At 37.9% G+C, this 19382-nt stretch overlaps 1 protein-coding gene across 1 annotated transcript in view; it reads right to left on the reverse strand.

Moving 5' to 3' along the window:
* Positions 1 to 6729: 6729 nt before the first annotated feature.
* Positions 6730 to 19382, reverse strand: part of STAG2 (stromal antigen 2) — a gene marked incomplete at its 5' end in the record, with an annotated part of 28463 nt that continues 15810 nt past the window's right edge. The window contains 9 exons of the mRNA XM_035902363.1: positions 6730 to 9788; positions 12639 to 12716; positions 13047 to 13173; positions 14746 to 14856; positions 14942 to 15131; positions 15567 to 15772; positions 16131 to 16259; positions 16804 to 16952; positions 19103 to 19204. Of these exons, the coding sequence (XP_035758256.1) occupies positions 9765 to 9788; positions 12639 to 12716; positions 13047 to 13173; positions 14746 to 14856; positions 14942 to 15131; positions 15567 to 15772; positions 16131 to 16259; positions 16804 to 16952; positions 19103 to 19204 (1116 nt within the window). The remainder of the gene's footprint in view (positions 9789 to 12638; positions 12717 to 13046; positions 13174 to 14745; positions 14857 to 14941; positions 15132 to 15566; positions 15773 to 16130; positions 16260 to 16803; positions 16953 to 19102; positions 19205 to 19382) is intronic.

Here is a 19382-nt window from a genome sequence, read left to right on the forward strand (position 1 = left end):
AAGAACAGCTTATGTGTTCTTTCAGAGATCTACAGTTTGTGAAGATCTGCAGGTACAAAGTGATAGAGAAAGAAAGAAAGAGGGGGGGAATCCAAAACCAGAGACCTTACCCCAGGCTGCAGACAGCCGTGAACCAGGCACAGCAGCGACATTTGCACCAGGGGGATCAGATCAATTCTAGCCCAAATAATCCTGTGGGCTGGGTATGTGCAGATGGACAGGCCCCGCAGAAGGGGACATGCCACACTGCACCCTTCACACTCTGCTGTTGTAGGGTGCTACACTTGGGAGTTCATGCATGAGTATCAGAGTGAACCAGAAATATTTGAAAGAAAAAAAGACCATTTTAACACACTGAAGTCTTCCTGTACTCGTTAGCCTGATGGAAAGCTGCTTGGGTGCCTCCCCGGCCCTGCACCTCTCCAGACCAAGCACCGCTCATTCCAGTAGAGCAAATCTACGCTCACGCAGATCGAGCGACTAAACAGGCATATACAGAATATTAAATACTCCCTCAAATAGTGATATATTAATACGATGTACAGTAAAATCATTTGCCTCATAATTCTGGAAATGCCTACTGAGAGTTGGCTGAACGTAAAAAATTGCTTGATCCTGGCTTAAGTGGATTAGGGACGATCTTCGGTTCCTTCACGGCAGCCTGCCAGGCCAGCAGGTCAAGGCGTTACGGTCCTCTGCTCCGGTGTGGTCACACCACACCAGCGTGGTGACTGCTGGGCCCCCAGTTCAAAAGGAGCATGAGGAATTGGGAGAGGCTGGCAGAGGCTATGAGAGGGTTGCAGCGAAGGGCGCACGACCCACATGGAGAGGGCACAGGGCCCAGGCTGTGCCAGCTGGCCGAGGGGGCTACAGGCCAGCTACCGACATGGGGGGCCGGCCTCCTCCTCGCTGGGGCAAGTGATAGGGACGGGGATGGAGCTGTGGCTTAGGGTGCTCAGCTGGGACACACAAGACACGCCTTGGCCAGGAGGGCAGTGCAGCAGGTTACTGATGTCCTTCAGAGTGTTTAAAGCTCAGCTAGAATCATAGAGTCATAGAATCATTTAGGTTGGAGAAGACCTTTAATATCATCGAGTCCAACTGTCACCCTAACCCTGCCATCCCACCACTAAACCCTGTCCCTAAGCACCTCATCTGCCCGGCTTTTAAATCCCTCCAGGGATGGGGACTTAACCCCTTCCCTGGGGAGCCCCTTCCAGTGCCTGACAGCCCTTTTGGTGAAAAAACATTTTTCTAATGTCCAACCTAAACCTCCGCTGGCACAACTTGAGGCCATTTCCTCTGATCCTATCGCTTGTTACCTGGAAGAAGAGATCGACCACCCCCAGCTCCCCGCTCCTGTCAGGCAGTTGTGGGGAGCGATGAGGGCTCCCCTCAGCCTCCTCTTCTCCAGGCTGAACTTCGTTGCCCTCCTCTGGACACGCTCCAGCCCCTCAATGTCTTTCTTGGAGTGAGGGGCCCAAAACTGAACCCCGCATTCGAGGGGCAGCCTCACCAGTGCAGACCCATGAAAAAACTGTTCCGTTTAGGCTGGCTTCAACTGCCTGACTTCAACTTTCAGAGGAGTGCTGGACTAGATGACCTCTATGTTCTTTCCAGTCCATATTTCTATGATTGTACAATCTTATTAAAAATTATAACCAGGTTGGGCATTGTAAAGCAACAAAATATTTGTTAACATTTTGGATGTCGTAAACAAATACTTGCAACTTTTCCACAATCTGGTTGGAGACTGGGGGCTGCCTCAAACAAAAGTCTCAAGTTGTCTGCTAATGTGAAGGTTACCTTCACTCAGTAATGTGTTGGGTGTCGAGAGCTATACGGAAACAGGATTAAAAAGCCTCAGTTCTCCAAACTAGAAAAGCTCCTTGTATTTCGGAAGGATGGCAGAAAAAAAAATACCTGAATCTCAGCCAGGGATAGTAGCACCAGAAATAGGAGTAACTGAAAAAACAACCAATGTTTGAACAAATCAAAGAGGCCAAATTCAATGAATAAGTTACCACAAATTATCTATCTGGATCTGATTCTCCCACAAAGCCAGGAAAATCTCACCCTTAAATGCTATGGTACTAGAACGAAAACAAGAGTTAATACTTTGACTTTAGCAAAAGCTACAAGGCATCGCTTTGAAAATACCATACTGATTTGAGCTGCATGGGATTACTAACTTGAGCTTTACTTTGCATAATTGCTAGCAGAGTCCTTTGAAAGCAGAATTCCTTGTAATCAGCTGTACCAGGAACATCAGTTTACTTAATGATACGTATCTGCCTTGAAAGACAAGGCTCAGTTCCCCGAGTCATTCAGTCTAAATTCCTGTAACACACGCCCTCCTTCGTACCTTAAAATTGTACAGAAAAAGTCCCCCATTACAAGAAAGAATCGCTGTTCTTAAATTCAGAAAATAACCCTCCTGTTCAACGCATGCAGGTGGAAGAGGGTATCTCAGCATCTGCCTGCCTGCCATTTCAGTACCCCCGGACCAACGCTTTTGCCCACTTTCCATTGCCGACCGCCGTGCCCGAAGATGGAGAGGGCAAGGCCCCGCGTTGCTCTCCTTGCCTGTGACACACGGAGCAGAGCAAGGGGGGACAGATAAAGTCAGGCTGAGAGTGGGGAATAAAAGCAGTGACATTTTCAGTCCTCGTTTCAAGAGGACTTCTTCAAAAATAGGAGTACCACTGATCTTCCAAGGTGTTGGAAAAAGACGTCTCCAGTAAAACCTTGGCAGTATGAATGTCCCAGCTCCTCTCTCCCAGCAAGTCCTACAGGGGTAAGAGCTGTACTTCGTGCTGATGCACCAAATCTTTTTATTCCTAGAATACAACAGTCTGATAGGCTTGGCCCTAAACCAAGCTGGTTTATTTCTCTAACATTTTTCTAATAAAAAATGAATTATCTCACTCCCCCAGCAGGTGAGACCCGATGGTATTTGCCCAGCTCAAGCTGACCACACTAAGCAATTTAAAATCAACTGGACAGCAAAGGTAAGGTTTCTGGTGTTCTTTTTTGGTCAGAAGGCGACTGACCCAGGGTTACAGGGCTGGCAAGGTGGCAAGGCCACAGGCAGCCTGGTGACAAGCTAACAGGAATTTTAATTAATTACCCCCTACCAAGAGGAGCTGGGCACCCCAGCTGGGCACCACGTAGAAGGCAGAGCCTGAGGAGGAACTGGGCTGGGCCCCAGGGCGTGGCTGGTCATAGAATCATATCATAGAATGGCCAGAGCATGTTCCCCAGACCCATGTTACACTGGTGTAAAGCGCACCCGACGCCGTGACCTGTGCGTACGCACACTCGTGTTTTGTAGAACGGGAGTCATGACCCGCCTGCAAGCCCCGTCCTGCCAAGTTACCACGGGTTTGATTATGCATTGCTGAGTGGTGTGGTCTGGTGCTACGGACCGCGCCACACACCATTCATTTCTGGTAAATGAATAAGAGATGAACAGCAAATCAAATTAAAGAAAAAAAGGAAAGAAAAAAAAAAAAAAAAAAAGATAAATCTGACTCTCCTGACAGGCAGGGTTTAAGGCAAGTCTAAAAGACAGGATCCGTTATTAAAGTTCAAAAGACAAGTGACCTAAATCTAATACTGTTAACTAAAGGAACAGCATGTGAAGAGACTACGCTTCTCAACTGTCTAAATCCACAAAATCCATGGATCTGTCACAATCTGTGACAAATCAGTAGCGTGCCACAACAAACACAACCAACCTATTAACCTGGTTATTCAGCACAAATCCAGGAAGCGGCAGGTTAACACAAAGAGCGGAAATCCCACCCTTGGCACTCTCTCTGTTCCACGGGGCGCCGCTTCCTTCTGTCAAACTACAAATCCAACCCAGGTGCGCTGGAGAACTATGCAAGTTAAAAGTCATTCTGAAGTAGAAGATGAAGTGATGCAAGGTTACAGAAGAAAAAAAGGGGGAAAAAAAAGAGAGAATTTGTAATGAAAGCAACTTTAAATAGAACATCTGTTCCTTTTAGCTTCATGGCACTTCAAACAAGCTGCTTTCACCAAATGCAAGCTATTGAGCAAGAAAAAAAATATAGTTCCTAAACAAGGAAAACTACTGAGAGTCCCAATCTGTGGGCTTCTCCATTGACAAGCATTTACACAATGTGCCCTTAAACCGTACCTCAAACAGGATGGAAATGACAAGGTGGCGTTTTCAGTGCCAAAGCCACTTCCCTAATCCACACGAGGTTTCATAGAGCGCTTCAATTCCTGGCTGTAATGGAAGACTTCAGTTAAAAAAACGCCCCGAAAAGTCTGCTTTTCAAGATTGAAAAGATTGTAAGCCAGCAACAGAAATAATGAAAAGACAGGTTTTGTCAGTTGATGCGCAAGAACAGTCGTGTAAAAGACAGCTCGGTATTTTAAGATGAAAAATACAAAGAGCAGGCTAAATATAAGATATGCCACATCTTTAAGTGCTTTTGTGTGCATGATACGAAAAACAAGTGGATGTGGTTTGCTTTTTTGCTTTTTGGTGGAGTTCAGCAGTTTAAAAAGAAGAAAACAGAATATAAACCTGTGAAAAGAGCGTGCTGAAGTACGAAGAGATCTGCGCGCACATCACTTGAGAACTGTGGTTTAACTGCTATTTAAGAAGCAACAGCAAATTGCATGGCTTCCTGGAATGGCCACATGGTGTGGTAAATACGAGGTTTCACGTGGAGCTGCCAACATCGTACTCAACGGCTGAAGCCCTCGATCAGATAAATACTGGGGCTGAGCAGCGCGAGATCAGGAGGCTGAGAAGCAGCCCCATCGCACGGCCCATAGCCCAGGGCCAGCCCGAACCAACTATAAACTGCATGAACTACAGCACAGCATGTGCGGCGATTCCCAAGGAACCTTGCTCTCTGACAGACCTTACAGGCAATTTTGAAAGGTACACAGAAAAAAGTTGAAATTAAGGTCAAACGTATTGAACGAGCAGTCTAGAGAAGGGCTAAATAAGCACAGGGACACCATCCCTGCTAAAATTCTGACCAATACACCGTAACAATAGAAATATCGGGGGGGGGAGCGGTGGGAGGAAAGACAGAAAAGAAAAAAGCATTCTCAAAAGTACTCTTGAAGAATGGAAATAAATGGGGCGCTGGTTGCTCTTCCAAGAGAGCGTTCTAGACATGTTCACAGCCTACCAAATCTGAAACAAACGGCTGCTGTTCACATCGCTCTGACCTGTCATTACCCCCCCCAACACACAAAAAATTCTCTCCATCACACTAATCAACTTCTCCCAAGCCTTGCTGTATTACTCGAATGCTTTCTTTCATGAATTAACCAACTTCACATCCCCTTCCTAATTTGAGATGTTCTAGGACCCCTAGAGGTTTATTATTTTGGTTTATAGTTTACTGTATTAGGGTTTTTTAAATGGCTTTTCTAGAAGTGCAGAATTCAAGCTGTTATCAGCTGAACACGAATTTGACTTTTAAAACTGGTAACTGCAGCTTTCTCTTTGACAAAAATAGTTAATATGGGCAAAGCATGATGGCCTTTCCTTCCTCTTTTCCAATCAAAAAATGCATGGTACAGGTAAGCAGGTATTACACAACCGGTTTTGGGAAGCATGATTACATTATGAAGAATGGTGCTTATTCTCTATAAGAACGGGGAAGTTTTGGTGTGGGTTTCTGCCAGCCACCCACCCCATCACTTCAATGTCCCTTGGATCGTTTTTCTGGGCATGGTTACAGCTTCTTACCACTGTACTGCCACTATGATTTACCTCTATAAAATCCGGCAGTAGCTACAAAAAACACAACAAAAAAAGCAACTGAATCGATAGTTGGAAGGCACTCAATTACAAAATCTACGACGTTAAAAACTTTAAAAATATGAAAATTAAGATTCAATCAAAGAACCACATTCAAGAAAGCTCAGCAAGATGAAGAAGGAATACAGCAGAGAAAGACAGATGAGGAAATGACAGGCATGACTGACATTGAATTGTTACCTTTTTTAATGGAATTATTATTATAGAACAGTATCATCCTACATTACCTTGTTTTCCAAGTATGCGTCATCACCCACCTCCATCAAAGATACGCTGCCTTTTGGATGCCAATAAATATCAGAAATTAAACAATCTCAGAACTGAAGATGGCTTAGGATTACGAAAAATGAAGGAATGGCTAAGCTGTGTATCACTATCATAAATTCATTAAAGAAAATTAAATTAAAGCAGTTAAGTAGGAACAAGTATATTTTTGAAGAACCAATTTGCCTTTTATCAAAATAATTCTGAAGCACAAATTGACAATTTTGACACATACTGCAAAGAACGAACAAGCCCATGACATTCATCAGGCTATTAAAAAAAAATATAATAAGGTAGCTCTAGGCTGAAAAGCAGCAAAACACTATTGTGAATCAAAGCATTTCAAGAAACTCAGTAGACTTTTTAGGAGCAGGAAGTTAAAGTTAATAGCATTGGTAGCCTGAAACCCCATGCTAGGACAAGAGAATGAATAAACTGTCAGGGAAACGTAGAGAAGGAAATTTTGAAGATGCAATTATTAGTTATACTGACATTAGAGAAGATGGGGATTTACTGGCTCTAGCAAGCTACAGGGATCAGCACCACACCATCCAAAAGAAAAAAAACCCAAAAAAACAACAGCAATCACTAACTTCTTACGTATTGTCTTTGGTTGTTTAATATCAAGAAATACTTTTTACAGAGTATGTGAAGACTATTCCCTTGAATTTCATTCTGCATCAATATCTTCTCTGTGGCCTCTTTGGGAAACTAGAGGACAGGCTTTACTTTCTCCAAATTGTTTGTTGTTTTCTACAGTTTTATCACGTTATCTCTTCACAAACTCGAATTTCATTCATTTACAGGCTTTTGTACCAAAATGGTATAACTAGAACAGACTTTACATTGTATAGTGAAGGTATTTTTCTTGCGTTATAAACTTAGAACCTACTAAAACCATTTTCCACAAGATACTATTGAACTTACAGCAGGATTTAGAGACAGGAATGAACATTTGCAATAATAATAATAATAATAATAAGAAGAAGAATAATAAAAACCATCCAAAGTTACATTAGCAAGGATTAGAAGTATTATCTCTAAGATTGTAAAATTACTCCTTTAAAAAGCCTTGTAACAGCAAGGAGTTTTCAAGACAGAGCCAGAGCGGCTCCGCAGCTGAGGAGAGGGGAGTGGGAGGGGAAGAGATGCTCAGGGGTTTTCCCCTCAGTTCCTTGCAGTCTTGCCAATTAAGCTTAGAATGTTTATCAGGTGTCTAATGAATGTCAGAAATGGAAAGCAGCATAACGCTTTCAGTGGTGTTTCAATTGGACTATATACAGCATCTCCCAATGTCTGAATCAAAAGCATTCTGAGTAATGTCAGATAAAAGTTAATAGGAAAAAGAAACCAACAGAAAGGCTATTGATACACCTTTAAGAAACGTAACACAAAAATAATTAACCATTGATTTCTTGGCATGTAAAAGTTCTATACAAATTTTAAAAATTTTATTTGCAGGTACTAACCTCTTGAAAAGCTCACTCTGTATTTACACTAATTCTTTTAACAAGTTTATCTCAAATTAAAGCATATTTAAAACAATCATGATTGCATTAAGTTTTCTACTTTAAATTATTACCCAATTAGTGCTTTATTCACATTTTAAAAACTTGTACAATTTATTACAAATATAAAACAGTGCAGTTTTTCATACATTATCCCAACTCTGAGACAAACACTTAAAAGACATGGAAAAAGATTTTGATTTCTATAAACATAACATTTGCATTACTCATACCCCTTTCTTCACTGTCCTCCCCTAACCCCGATTTAAAAAGATCAAACATACAACATACTGTAGGTTTATTTTTATTCAAAAAGTTACTGTCTCAAGACATAAATACAAATCAGAAAACAGTACAATTAGGACAATAGAATGTGGAGGACAACAGGTTAAGGTAAATATATAAAACATTTTTAGCTGGTTGAAAACAAAGCTGTAAGAACTGCTTTCACAAAGAAACACTCCTTCAAGAGTAAGAAAAATCAACTTAAGTTTAAAATCATATATACAGTCCTCTCAGCAGTTCTATTAAATGCAGTGGTGTGAAAAACAATATAGGCAGTACTTTTAGACATGAGAGTATTTATTTATGTAAAATGATTTAGGCAGATCTAGTTTTGAGTTTGTTGTTACCCCATGACTTAGTAAAATAATTATATTTTATCATGATCCTTTAGATAATCTATGGTTTTTGGCTACCACAGCCGAATGTTTAATTTCCGAGTCTAAAAACAGGAAGCCTTTTTGTATTCACCCATTTGGGGAGATTCTTGTATTGCAAGCATATTAAGGCATGGAATGATTAAAATAATATACCTCAAGAACTGAGAGACAACTGACAAAAAATATACATATGTAATATAAGTTAATATTTCCTTTAAAATGATGTCTAGCTGCCTAAGCCTTGCAAAATGAGTCGATGTCAAAATGGCATAGATCCACTTTCTGTTTTAGACCAAATTTAATTTATTTGTGAATGGACACAAAATGAAGTTTAAAGCTTAGCTTTCAAAGTATATTATGGGTTGTTTATGAATTTCTATTATCCAATCTAATTTACATACAGAGGAAATGTACTGTAACCTGTTAGAAGTATCTTTAACCTGAAGACTGCTTGCAAAGACAGATAGATAAAACAATATAAAATACAAATTTAAAAATCATTTTTAAAGCATGAATTCTCACGCTCTTCTATTTTTAAACATTGTTAAACTTTCAATATATTTCTGAAACCTCATAATTTTAAGTTGGAATTTAAAAGTAAGAAAAAACTAAACAAACTGCGCAATTATAAAATCAGCACCAATTTATATATATATATAATTTTATTTAAAATTTAGATCCCTATTCCCACACTCTAATAAGCTGTATAATTTTTGTTTAGAATTTTTCTGCAAACATACTACAATAAGCTTCTTTTATTTGGAGACAAAATACAGTGGCACTACTGGAAGGAATTTCACAACATTACATTTTTCTTAAAGGACAAGCAAACTTTCAGGGTTGGTAATGGGCAAGCATGACTGAGATCTGTTACTTTCTGGTAGTTCATAGTTTATGGACCTTTCCGAGAAGGTTAGCATGAAGCTTTTGGAATAAAGTGTGTTTTAGATTAAAAAGCTGTTAAAATTCTGCTTTATGTATTTTTTCCATGATTAATTAATACAAACCTTCCGTTGCTCAAGTTTGCATTTAATTTAAAATACTGACACTCTTCTGGTTCTATCACTGTAAGAAAAATCAATCCATCTATTATTTCAGTTCATGGATGTAAACAGCAATCCAGCAGAGCTCATGATTATTTAGTATAGCCAGCAAATGTATAGAGAGGAGCTCAAATCTGTACCAAACACCTCTCAGACTGTTAGATTAAAACTCAGAGGGAATACTTCTTATGATCTGTAAATAAACTGATAGCACATAAATAAAATATTGATTTTTTCCACAACAAAAAGTGTAGTAGCTTATCCTCAAATTGTTTACTTGTCCTTTACATTTCTTTTGTTTCAGGCAAACAAAACTGCCCCTTCAATGCACTTGATCTTGAAAGCATGTCATTCTCCTTAGAGAAAAATCTGTTCAGAATTTCACTGTATCTACCACAATTTTGTATTGAAAAACTTCCTCTTCCACTTAGAAAATGACTTCACCACTGATTTATTTGCTGCTCTGGTATTAAAACATTGACACCCCAAGAACCTAAAAAAAAAGTTAGAAATGGTGTCAATTTGTAGTCTACTACACATTTAACAAAAACAAAGCAATTAGTATATGATTTAAGATTAAGACACTTCAAGATATGTTAAGGCATTATAAGTTTATTTTTCTTCCAAACCAGATTCACCACACTTCTGATTTATGTAATAATATGAAAAGGGCACCTCATTCATTAGAAAATATTCTTCCCGCACTTGAAATTAACTAGATCCAGTAGGAATCTGATAAAGACTGTGCTTTAATTATTTTAGGTAATAACCGCAAAGTAATTTTTAGTTGGTTGCCTAACTTAGACTTCTTTGACAATGGCATTCCATAGGCCTTAACTTGAAATCAAGCGTGTATTTCCAGCAACTGAGCCTAGGACAAAACAGTCTACGCACTGGCTGCTGCTGTATCTGTGTTCATAAAAATGACAAGTCATCTCGCAGCAGCCAGCCAGGCCACAAACTTAGTATTTCCTATTAAATATATCAACTCTGTCAGGAAGACAGTGAAAAAAAAATATCCAACAATAATGAGGTAAAATCAAAAATACTGTCCTTCAGGAGACTGCGTGATTAAATGAAGAAAACGCATTCTTGAAACAAAGAATCAGTTTCCACTTCTCATGTGGGAGCAAGCTGTATAGTTTTGTGCCAACGGAAGTAGATATCACCACTGCTATGCCACCCCCCATCCCCCTGAAGATCCAGATCTTGTGGCTGTCCTAGCTTTTATAGGACTTTATAAAATCCCAAAGAGCCATGAGAGACTTAATTTTCCTGAACCTTAACACTGCTATTCACATGTATCTGTTTACAAACCAATTTTTACTATTCTTGGTATTAAATTCACTTAGATGCATTATACAATACAGCGCGCTAAGACACAACTGCCTCTGGTGCCAGCAGACTGGACACAACAAAAAAAGAGAAGACAGACTGAAATTTTGACCATAAACCATGTGCATCTGAATAAATTAAACAGCTTTATGATGTCTAGGTCTATTAAAAACAAGTGCAACAACTCCAAGAATAATGGACCTCTGAAATAAATTATATGAATAAAGCAAATTAACTTTATTCAGAGAAGGTTTTTTGCATTTATGAAATTGGGTTTTTTACATTTAAAATACTGACTGATAAATTCAGCTCTGATTTAATATGGATTCATGTTGTCTGCTAAACTATTAGCAGAGCTTTCCCCATTTAGGTGGTTAAATGTATTTAGGTGGGGTTTATGCTAAAGAGTAGCTGTGATACAGCTGGTTTTTGCAGTCCTGCTTCCAGGATCACTGCCCTTGCTGCATCCTGCCTGCGAGAAAGGTTTGCTAGATGGTGTCCCCTTGACCGTACTAACTGGTTTCAGTGCACCACTGCTCCCTCCTTGCAGCAGCCCAGCACACAGCCTGTTCACACCACTAGGCTGGCAGAACTGGCTCCAAAAGCTCGCTGAGCAATGCGGCTGTAACCGGCTGCCATCATGTGGCGATACTCCCACAGCACAGCTAAGGCATGCCTAGCAAATCCTGGGTTCACGTGCAATGATGAATGAGAAATAAAAGTAATAGGAAAGAAACCTAGCTAACAGTAAACCTATTAAAACTATTCTTAATTAGTTTTGGAAACTGAAAGGCTGCAAGGTTTCTGAAATCAATGAAATGCACCTGTAGAAAACCAAATTTTCAGCATTGTCAGAATAAAAAATGACTGGTATTTTACATATCAATCAATTAAAAAATCAAGAAGGGAAAAGGAAGAACTATTTTAAAACAATGTCAGGAGACAGGTGATATACTTTCTTGGTGTTACTTCAAGAACTGAACACACAACAGCTAGATGCACAACCTAATCTGATTCATTACTACTAAAGCAAAGGCCTACTAGTACAAAATATATGGATTTGCATTTAAAACAGTATTTAAGACTTCTTTCTCCCATAACAAGAACAGGTTCACGCTGCAACAATACTGTTAAAAAAAAAAAATACATAACCGTCTTCCAAATTCCACCAAGCTGTCCAAGATTCCCAGGAAGCCTTGTTGTACTGTCCTCTGCTGGCTTGCTGCAGCTTGTTATTTCCAGTGTAATTTTGTACCAGCTACACAAGGTCAAAAATGGCTGCATACATTACAAGTGGTTCAAGACAGAAGGAATCCCTCATGCAGATTTTTAAAAGAGAATAGAGACTGCAGATTTATCAAGTCGGAAAAAAGGGCAACTGCAAGCAGAAACTACAGACTTCGGATGTTTTGGACCTAAAACTTCATATGGAAAGAAAAAATACCTCTCATCTCTATAAACAGGTATCTGTATTATCTCTATTTTCTCCATTATCTTACTTATGCACAAAAGTAAATATGCCAATTTAAAACAAAACAAAAAACCAAAAAAACCCCCCAAAAACCCCGCAATGCAAACCATCCAATGGTGACAACTGGTAATGACATCAGTCACAACTAAGCTCATCACAACAGGAAACTTGCCTTTAATACTGTGTATGCACAATTTTTTTTTTTTTTTTAAAAGCTCTCTGCTACCAACCTCTACATGTGTGTTTTCCATACCAGATGTGTTTTCTTCTCAGGTTCAAAGGCTTTTGATTTTTACATAGCTATGTATAAAGTATTAAGAACAAAAATCCTACAAACTTGCAAAGAACATTGACTACCTTAGAATTTACGAAGCTGAATTACAGCATAAAATATTTCACTGTCTGTACCAGTCTGCCAAAATAAGCAATGAAGACAACCTAAAGATTGCATTTTTCCCATTTAAAATTTGAAGGAAGATAGTATTGTAACCTTTAGACTGATTTTACATTGTTTTCCTGTTATGTAAGTTAACCTACCGATTCATCCATGATTGAAGCGGGGTCAAAGAAATCTGGTTTTAGTTCCATTCTTTCTCTCCTGTTCTTTGATGGTGGCTTTAGAAAGCAAGCAAATAAATGTATTAACTGTAATTTCAGACAAAGCATTTTTAAACTGTAATAAATAAAGCTGAACTCTCAAGAGGTAAGAATTTACAGGGGATAAATGTTCATCTCTCAGGTTGTTATTACAGGAAGTGTTCCTGCTTTCTGTATGGCAGTTTGAACAGATGGCACTTGCATACAGATAGTGGCACAGCCATCTAAGAATGCAGATATCAACAAGAATGATTTTTCTGTTTCACCAAAAGGGAAATTTCATTCAAATATCCTACTTTAAAAGCAAAAATACAAATCCAAAATCCACTAAAAAGACAAATTTCTTACTAGGTCTATGTCCATGGTGTCGAAGTCCATGCCTTCATTGAGATCTTCAATCCGCCCTTCTGATGACATCATCACATCTTCAACAATTGGCTCTTCATCATCTTCCATTAGACTTGTGCCACGTCGACTGAAATGAAAAGAAAAAGCATACTGTTTAGCAGTAAAGTTACATTTTATCTGAATATTTAAAAAGCTAATGTTCAGTAAGGAACTGCCAACAAATGGCAATTCCGTTAGGCAGAAAAGAAATTAAGTATTAAAATAAATGCGTTAACTACCATTAAAGAAAGCTGGTATTTAACCAGCTAGAAGATACTAAGAGAGTGAGGGAGAAAAACTAACAAAGATCAACATATGGAACTTTGTGGTACATCTCTGAACGGGTTTTCTAGAGGCTACGGGAATTGATAAGCAGATCGAAACCACACCTAATTCAGAGATTTCCATGGAAGTATTTATGCTCAAGTGAGAAAGAACATAAATTTTGCCATCTAAAGAAAAATTGTTCCTGCCTTACAACAAGGCAAGGAAGAACATCTCTGCATTAAAGTGAATGCATAAATCCTTTTTGGACATTCCCACACAGTCCTTCACCGTCTTTCCTTGCAACTTCTACATGCAAGATGAGACCTTATGAGAACAGTAAGGAGTCATTCTAATTATACTAACTGGTGTCACTATATTTAAAAAACAAACAAAACACTGAAACTATGTCACATGAAGAGCTGATATTAAAGAATTAAAAACAAGTAGGGGACAGATGTAAAGCTCCTCAATATATACGCCCATGCTTTTAGTTTACAAGTTGTACTTTTCTTCTGTAGAATGACACAGCCTTCATTAACACAGAGAACAACTAAATGTAGTCTGCCCCTCCTCAGCTAAACTAGCTCTGGAATGTAGCTTCATTAGCATGCATGTCAAAATGCACATCTGATGAATCACAACGAAGTAAGTGACTCTACAGTAAGAATTTATGACCTCTGAAGGACAACATTCATTTAAGAAACATTAGACTGCCTTCATCTTTATTCACAATATGGAGGACTTCACAAAGTTTCTTGTGTGTTTGGGTTGGAAAGCTCTACAAAAACTGGTACTACAGGATTCCTTTCAACTTTGGTGTCAGTTTAGGTCAGACAAATCTGTATCAATCACAGAAATGCTGAAGATAGCAGTTTCTTTAAAAGGAATACTTTTTTTAAAATATAAAAGCAGCTGAAGTCTACACTTCTAACTCGGAAGTCAAAGGAAAAAGAAATAGTAGGATTAAACTGAGCAGAAACTTTCTGCTTCACACATTGAACACCTATTTTAGAACTAATTTTTAACTTTGTTTCTAAAACTGATTCTGCAGTTAGAAATACATAAAAATGTTCCATATGTTGCACTGATTATATGTATCTGCTACAGATAACATGCAGTTCAACAACCAGTTCCCTTTATTACAAAGTTCACTATTATTTACCTTTTTTGGAATTTAAGTTAAAAAATAAGCAAGAAACCAAACACACCTATCCTGCAAAATGCATCACCGTGCACTTTTACTGCTGCTTTTCTAAGGCAACTTAAAATTTGAAGACACAGAAAAACAATACTCCGGAACTAAAGCACGTATCCCTCTTAAAAGGTACAGGAGTAACACTGCATTTAATAAACCCTCCCCAAACCACTGAAGGAACATTTCACTCTCACTCACATAGCGTGTTGCAAGTTGTTTCTCAGCTTGACGTAGTTCATCGCTGCCCTCTCCTGTTGTCGCGCGGCTTCTTCCTGTTGCCTTTGAGCCAACATCCACGTTACTTGCGTGCTTAAAAAGACCATTATTCTATTTTAAACATGAACTGGTTTTGTGTATGAACACTAACACAAAGCAGACCTACTCATCTACGTACTTGTAATCAAGTGGAGCTTGGTGGTGTTCAGGCTGCATAGGATAGACACCCATATAACTTTCTTCAGGTCGCAATCTCTTGGGCTCCCTCATTATTGTGGAAGTGAGCTGAGGTGTCTGCATCATGACTGGTGTGTGCATTGTCTGCTCCCTGTTCAGCCACATACTGTCACTACTGCTGCTTTCTTCAGCTAGAAGGCAACATAGGACTTCAGTAAATTTTTGAAAACTAGTCTAAAAGCAAATGTTTAAACAGGACTTAAACGCATGTACTTTCTGCTTACTGAGAATCAGAATTTCTTTACTTTTAGCCACAAAGTCTTACATGTGCCCCAAAAGGCCTGGATTTATAACCTTATATTTATAATGCTAGAGCATTTAAAATACTTCTATATTCTGCGATTTAATGCAGCGTAGTGCCTTTGTTTCCTTTTGTGACAGTGTTATGTTTTTCAGACTCTTCAAATGAATAGCTTTCCTACTAAGATGTATACATGCGCAGAAGTTATCCTGTTTTAAAAAAAATACATTAAACCATAGAAAGTCACTCAAGCTAACAATAGGGATCAGTGTGCAGTTCATATGCATAACTACTCTAGTAAATCGTAAGATGAGTAAAGTTCTACCTTCAGGTACTTTCCGTTTCCCTGTTGCTGGCTTTGTCTTCTTATTTCTTACTGTAGATCCTCGACTACTAATTCCACTAATTACTGACATAGTATCATCATCCCCACCAGCTAATAAAGAGTTTCTGTAGGACATCAGAGGAAGCCACACATCTTCTCTTCGTAGAGACATCTGAAAGGTCATAAACTTCTCCAAGTAAACATACCTTTAAACAGAAAAAAAATAATTACAAAGATGCAAAATATCTGCAACAAGATGATAATATGTCAAGATAAGTAACTACTGAAATTTTAACACCCAATGCTTCTCATCTAGTTAACAAAGAGACCTGACAACAGCAAATCCAGAATATGATTTCTGTTCATCCACTATAAGATGAGAATAACAAGGATAAATACAATATACCCTTTGTGATTATACTTGATTGCATTAGTGTAAAGTCATCTTGGCGTGCCAAAGATTCCACTTTAGGTGAATGCAATACATCTGAATAAATAGGTATTTATGTGTATGCCTTTTATGGTTATCATTACAAATACTAAGAATACTAAGAAAATACTTACACTGTTCTTTTGTCTTGTCTGAGAAGTTTGGAGGAGAACTCACTCAGAATATCAAGAAATGCCAAATTTAACGGTGGGTGGCTCTCACCTTGTGGATTAGGCTCCTTAAAAGCAAATTCTATGCCATCCCTAAGAAAAAAGTTACAAATTAAGTCACATGAAGCACTAACTGAAGAAAAAGTTTAAGCACTGGGAGCTATCAAAACTGAACACCTTTCCTCTAGGTCAAGAAAACAGTAATTCAGTGTTTCCATATTCTGGCAAAAATAAGTGAACACTATTGCTAATTTGAATCTGGATGCACTCTTTCTGTCATGATGTTTCTACCTTGCATTTCAAGTCTTCTGGATGAGGCCAACATGACCACCACTAACCATGAAGTGGATAAATTCTTACTGTTACAGATAAGACATTAAAAATATTTTTTCATGATAGGATCAACACTGCTATCATTTACAGTCTTATACAATGATGCTGAAGAACACCAATATTTAACATTTGGGTTTAATTCAGGGATAAAACTGCAGTCATCTCCTCATTTATAAATGGGCTGTATCATCTCTAGTGCTCATGCGTTTTGTGTTAACAAACTGACTTTGAAAGACTGAAAAGGTATTTTATGTTAGTCAAGAAGCATTTACAAAAAGGGAAGTAAAACAAAGCACTCAATTACTTGTGTAACATAGCAATAGCTTCTCTTGTCTTCAACTGATCCAGTCCAAAAGTTAAAGCAAAACGTCGAGCAAGTTCCTTTATGCCACTGAATGTCGGTGATGATCTGTCAAAATTATAACCATTTTCTTGAATCATTTCATTGAAAAGCTGTATGAAATGAAAAGGGAGATTTAAATTTATTAAAAGATTATGCCAAACTTTGGACAAATCAATACAGAGCTAAGTTTCAGTAAAAAATGTTTTACAGCTACTTTTTTTCTAAATTCAACAACTCCAAAATACAAACGTGGAGGTTTAGGAAAACCAAGTCAAAGCTACTCTTGAAGAGTCTGCACTTCAGAGTTAATCCTTGAAATGCACACTGTCCAAGCACACGTCAAACTGTAAGTATGTTGGATGACAGATTTCAGCACTTCCCTAAATGAGGTGTTCTGGAGTTGAGAATACCAAATATTAGTAGGATTTCCTGATACATACACTAACAGAGAAGAATTAAATGGGGTAAATTCTCACCCAGTCTTTAACATTACAGTTTGTCAAACTACTACTTTCTATCTTCTCAAAATATAAAAGTATAACCAAGAAATGCTGAAATAGAAACATGTCTTCAGGGAAGTTGCCAAAGACACCACAAACTTTGCCACTGAGGATCAGACTTTTAATCATTCATCAATAGTTGGCAAAGCTGAACACTCTGAACTTTACAACCTTTTTCTTTGATCAATCCTTTTCTCATGCTACTGAGTTTGACTGTCATTCTCTTCAACAGTAATTTTTCTATTTTTTAATAATTTTGTCTAACACATCATCCTTCACTCTCTCATATAACACAGAATAAAGCAAACCCAGACTTACTAGGGCTATAAACATTAACTTTTAAATTATAGATACATTTTGGTCCATAATTGCATGCTTTTCTTTTATCTTGGCATAGCTCACTTCAACTTAGTTATTCCCTTTATCCACTATCACTTCTAGTATTTCTTCTCTGGTTAGTTTCTTTTTGAAGAAGTCTTCCTGGAAAAAATGCTAATTACATGTTTAACTTTACATGTGAGGGGTTTTGTTTGTTTGTTTTATAATACTTGGGTCCCTTCATGTTACTATAGTTCTTGCCGTATTAGGATTGTGTAACTGCCTCCCTGTTATGTGTGTAATTGTCTTTACTACATTCACCTCCTCTGCCCTTTAAAATATAAGGGGCTGGTTATTCATGAGACAGAAAAGACTCAAAAGTGAGCTCTGGTGAAAGGTCAGCAAAAACTGCAGGAGTATTTAGGTGCATATTTTATTTTGCAGTTCCACCAGATACTTAAAAGTCATGTTCCTGTGTCATGCTGCTATCAAGAGGAAAGGCCTCATCCTCCCTTGTATTGGCAATATCCATACAAATAAACCAGCTTAAGGGCTTCATTAAGGACTTTTTCTCATTAGTTCTCAACCAGGATCGATATATAGATCTATATCCACTATGTGGCTCTATGACCTCTAGTAAAAAAAGAAAAAAAAATATAAAGGTGTGGGGAGAGAGAGAATAAATTGGTGTACATGTTTTCTTTTCAACAATAGCAGAGATCTATGTTGGATTATAGTGGTTTGCAGAGATACGGTTTTATTGTTCTGATCCTGTAAATAAGATTCATGCAGATGGTTCATGTGAGCAGATGAATCCGACTCTGACCTCGACTGAATTCATCAGGTCTCCACACAAACAAGCTCATTTATTGAAGAGAGCATTAAATCATGTTTTAATTTCAAAGATGGGTGAAGCCCCTACCAAACATTAAGAAATATTGAATTACTAAAACTTCCCATTAATTCTCAGAAAAATTTAAAAAAAGAAAAAAAAGAAAAAAAAAGAAAAAAAAAAGAAAACCCACACCAAAAAAACCCAAAGCAAAAGAAAAAAAACCCCACCACAAACACAAAACCCCACCACACAGGCAGGAAGTGTTTTCCCTTGTTTATCTGTTCATGAATAAGTAAACTAGCAGTTTCACAACGTTTCTGAATATGTGACTCAAACTGTCATTTTAGACTTAAGAACGTATCACAGAGTTACATTAATTTTGTATTTACCGGCCTCTCACATACACTTTTCATAGCACAGTATCTGGTTAAGTATAGGAAGACTTCTGGCAGTTTTTCAAATAGTTGCAGAATGTTTCCATTTTGACCTATTTATCCCTACCTTCCATAACAATTTCTCCAATAATACCTCACACTAGCTATTAAACAACAGGACGTGAGCTACAGTATGGAATTTCATGCATAAAAATATTGTAAACCATTCTTACCTGCTGCAAGCTAAGAATAAGCGTTTTAGCACACTGGATTTTGTCTATCTGTCTTGTTTTACTCATAGTTTCTTTAATAATATCACCATAGTCATTGTAATACTGGGAAAAATAAAAAAAATGTTAATTTTAATTTTAGTTGAAAACATTACAACTACTAAATTCTTCAAAAAACAACATCCAGGTTTTGCTATATAAAAAAAAAATTTGGAACACTTTCAAAAGGAAAAAAAAAATCTAACAAGTTCATGCTTACATCATCAAAATTATATTCTAAAGC

The sequence above is a fragment of the Egretta garzetta genome, unplaced genomic scaffold (assembly GCF_000687185.1).
Source record: "Egretta garzetta isolate BGI_Z169 unplaced genomic scaffold, ASM68718v1 scaffold411, whole genome shotgun sequence".
Lineage (NCBI taxonomy): Eukaryota > Metazoa > Chordata > Aves > Pelecaniformes > Ardeidae > Egretta > Egretta garzetta.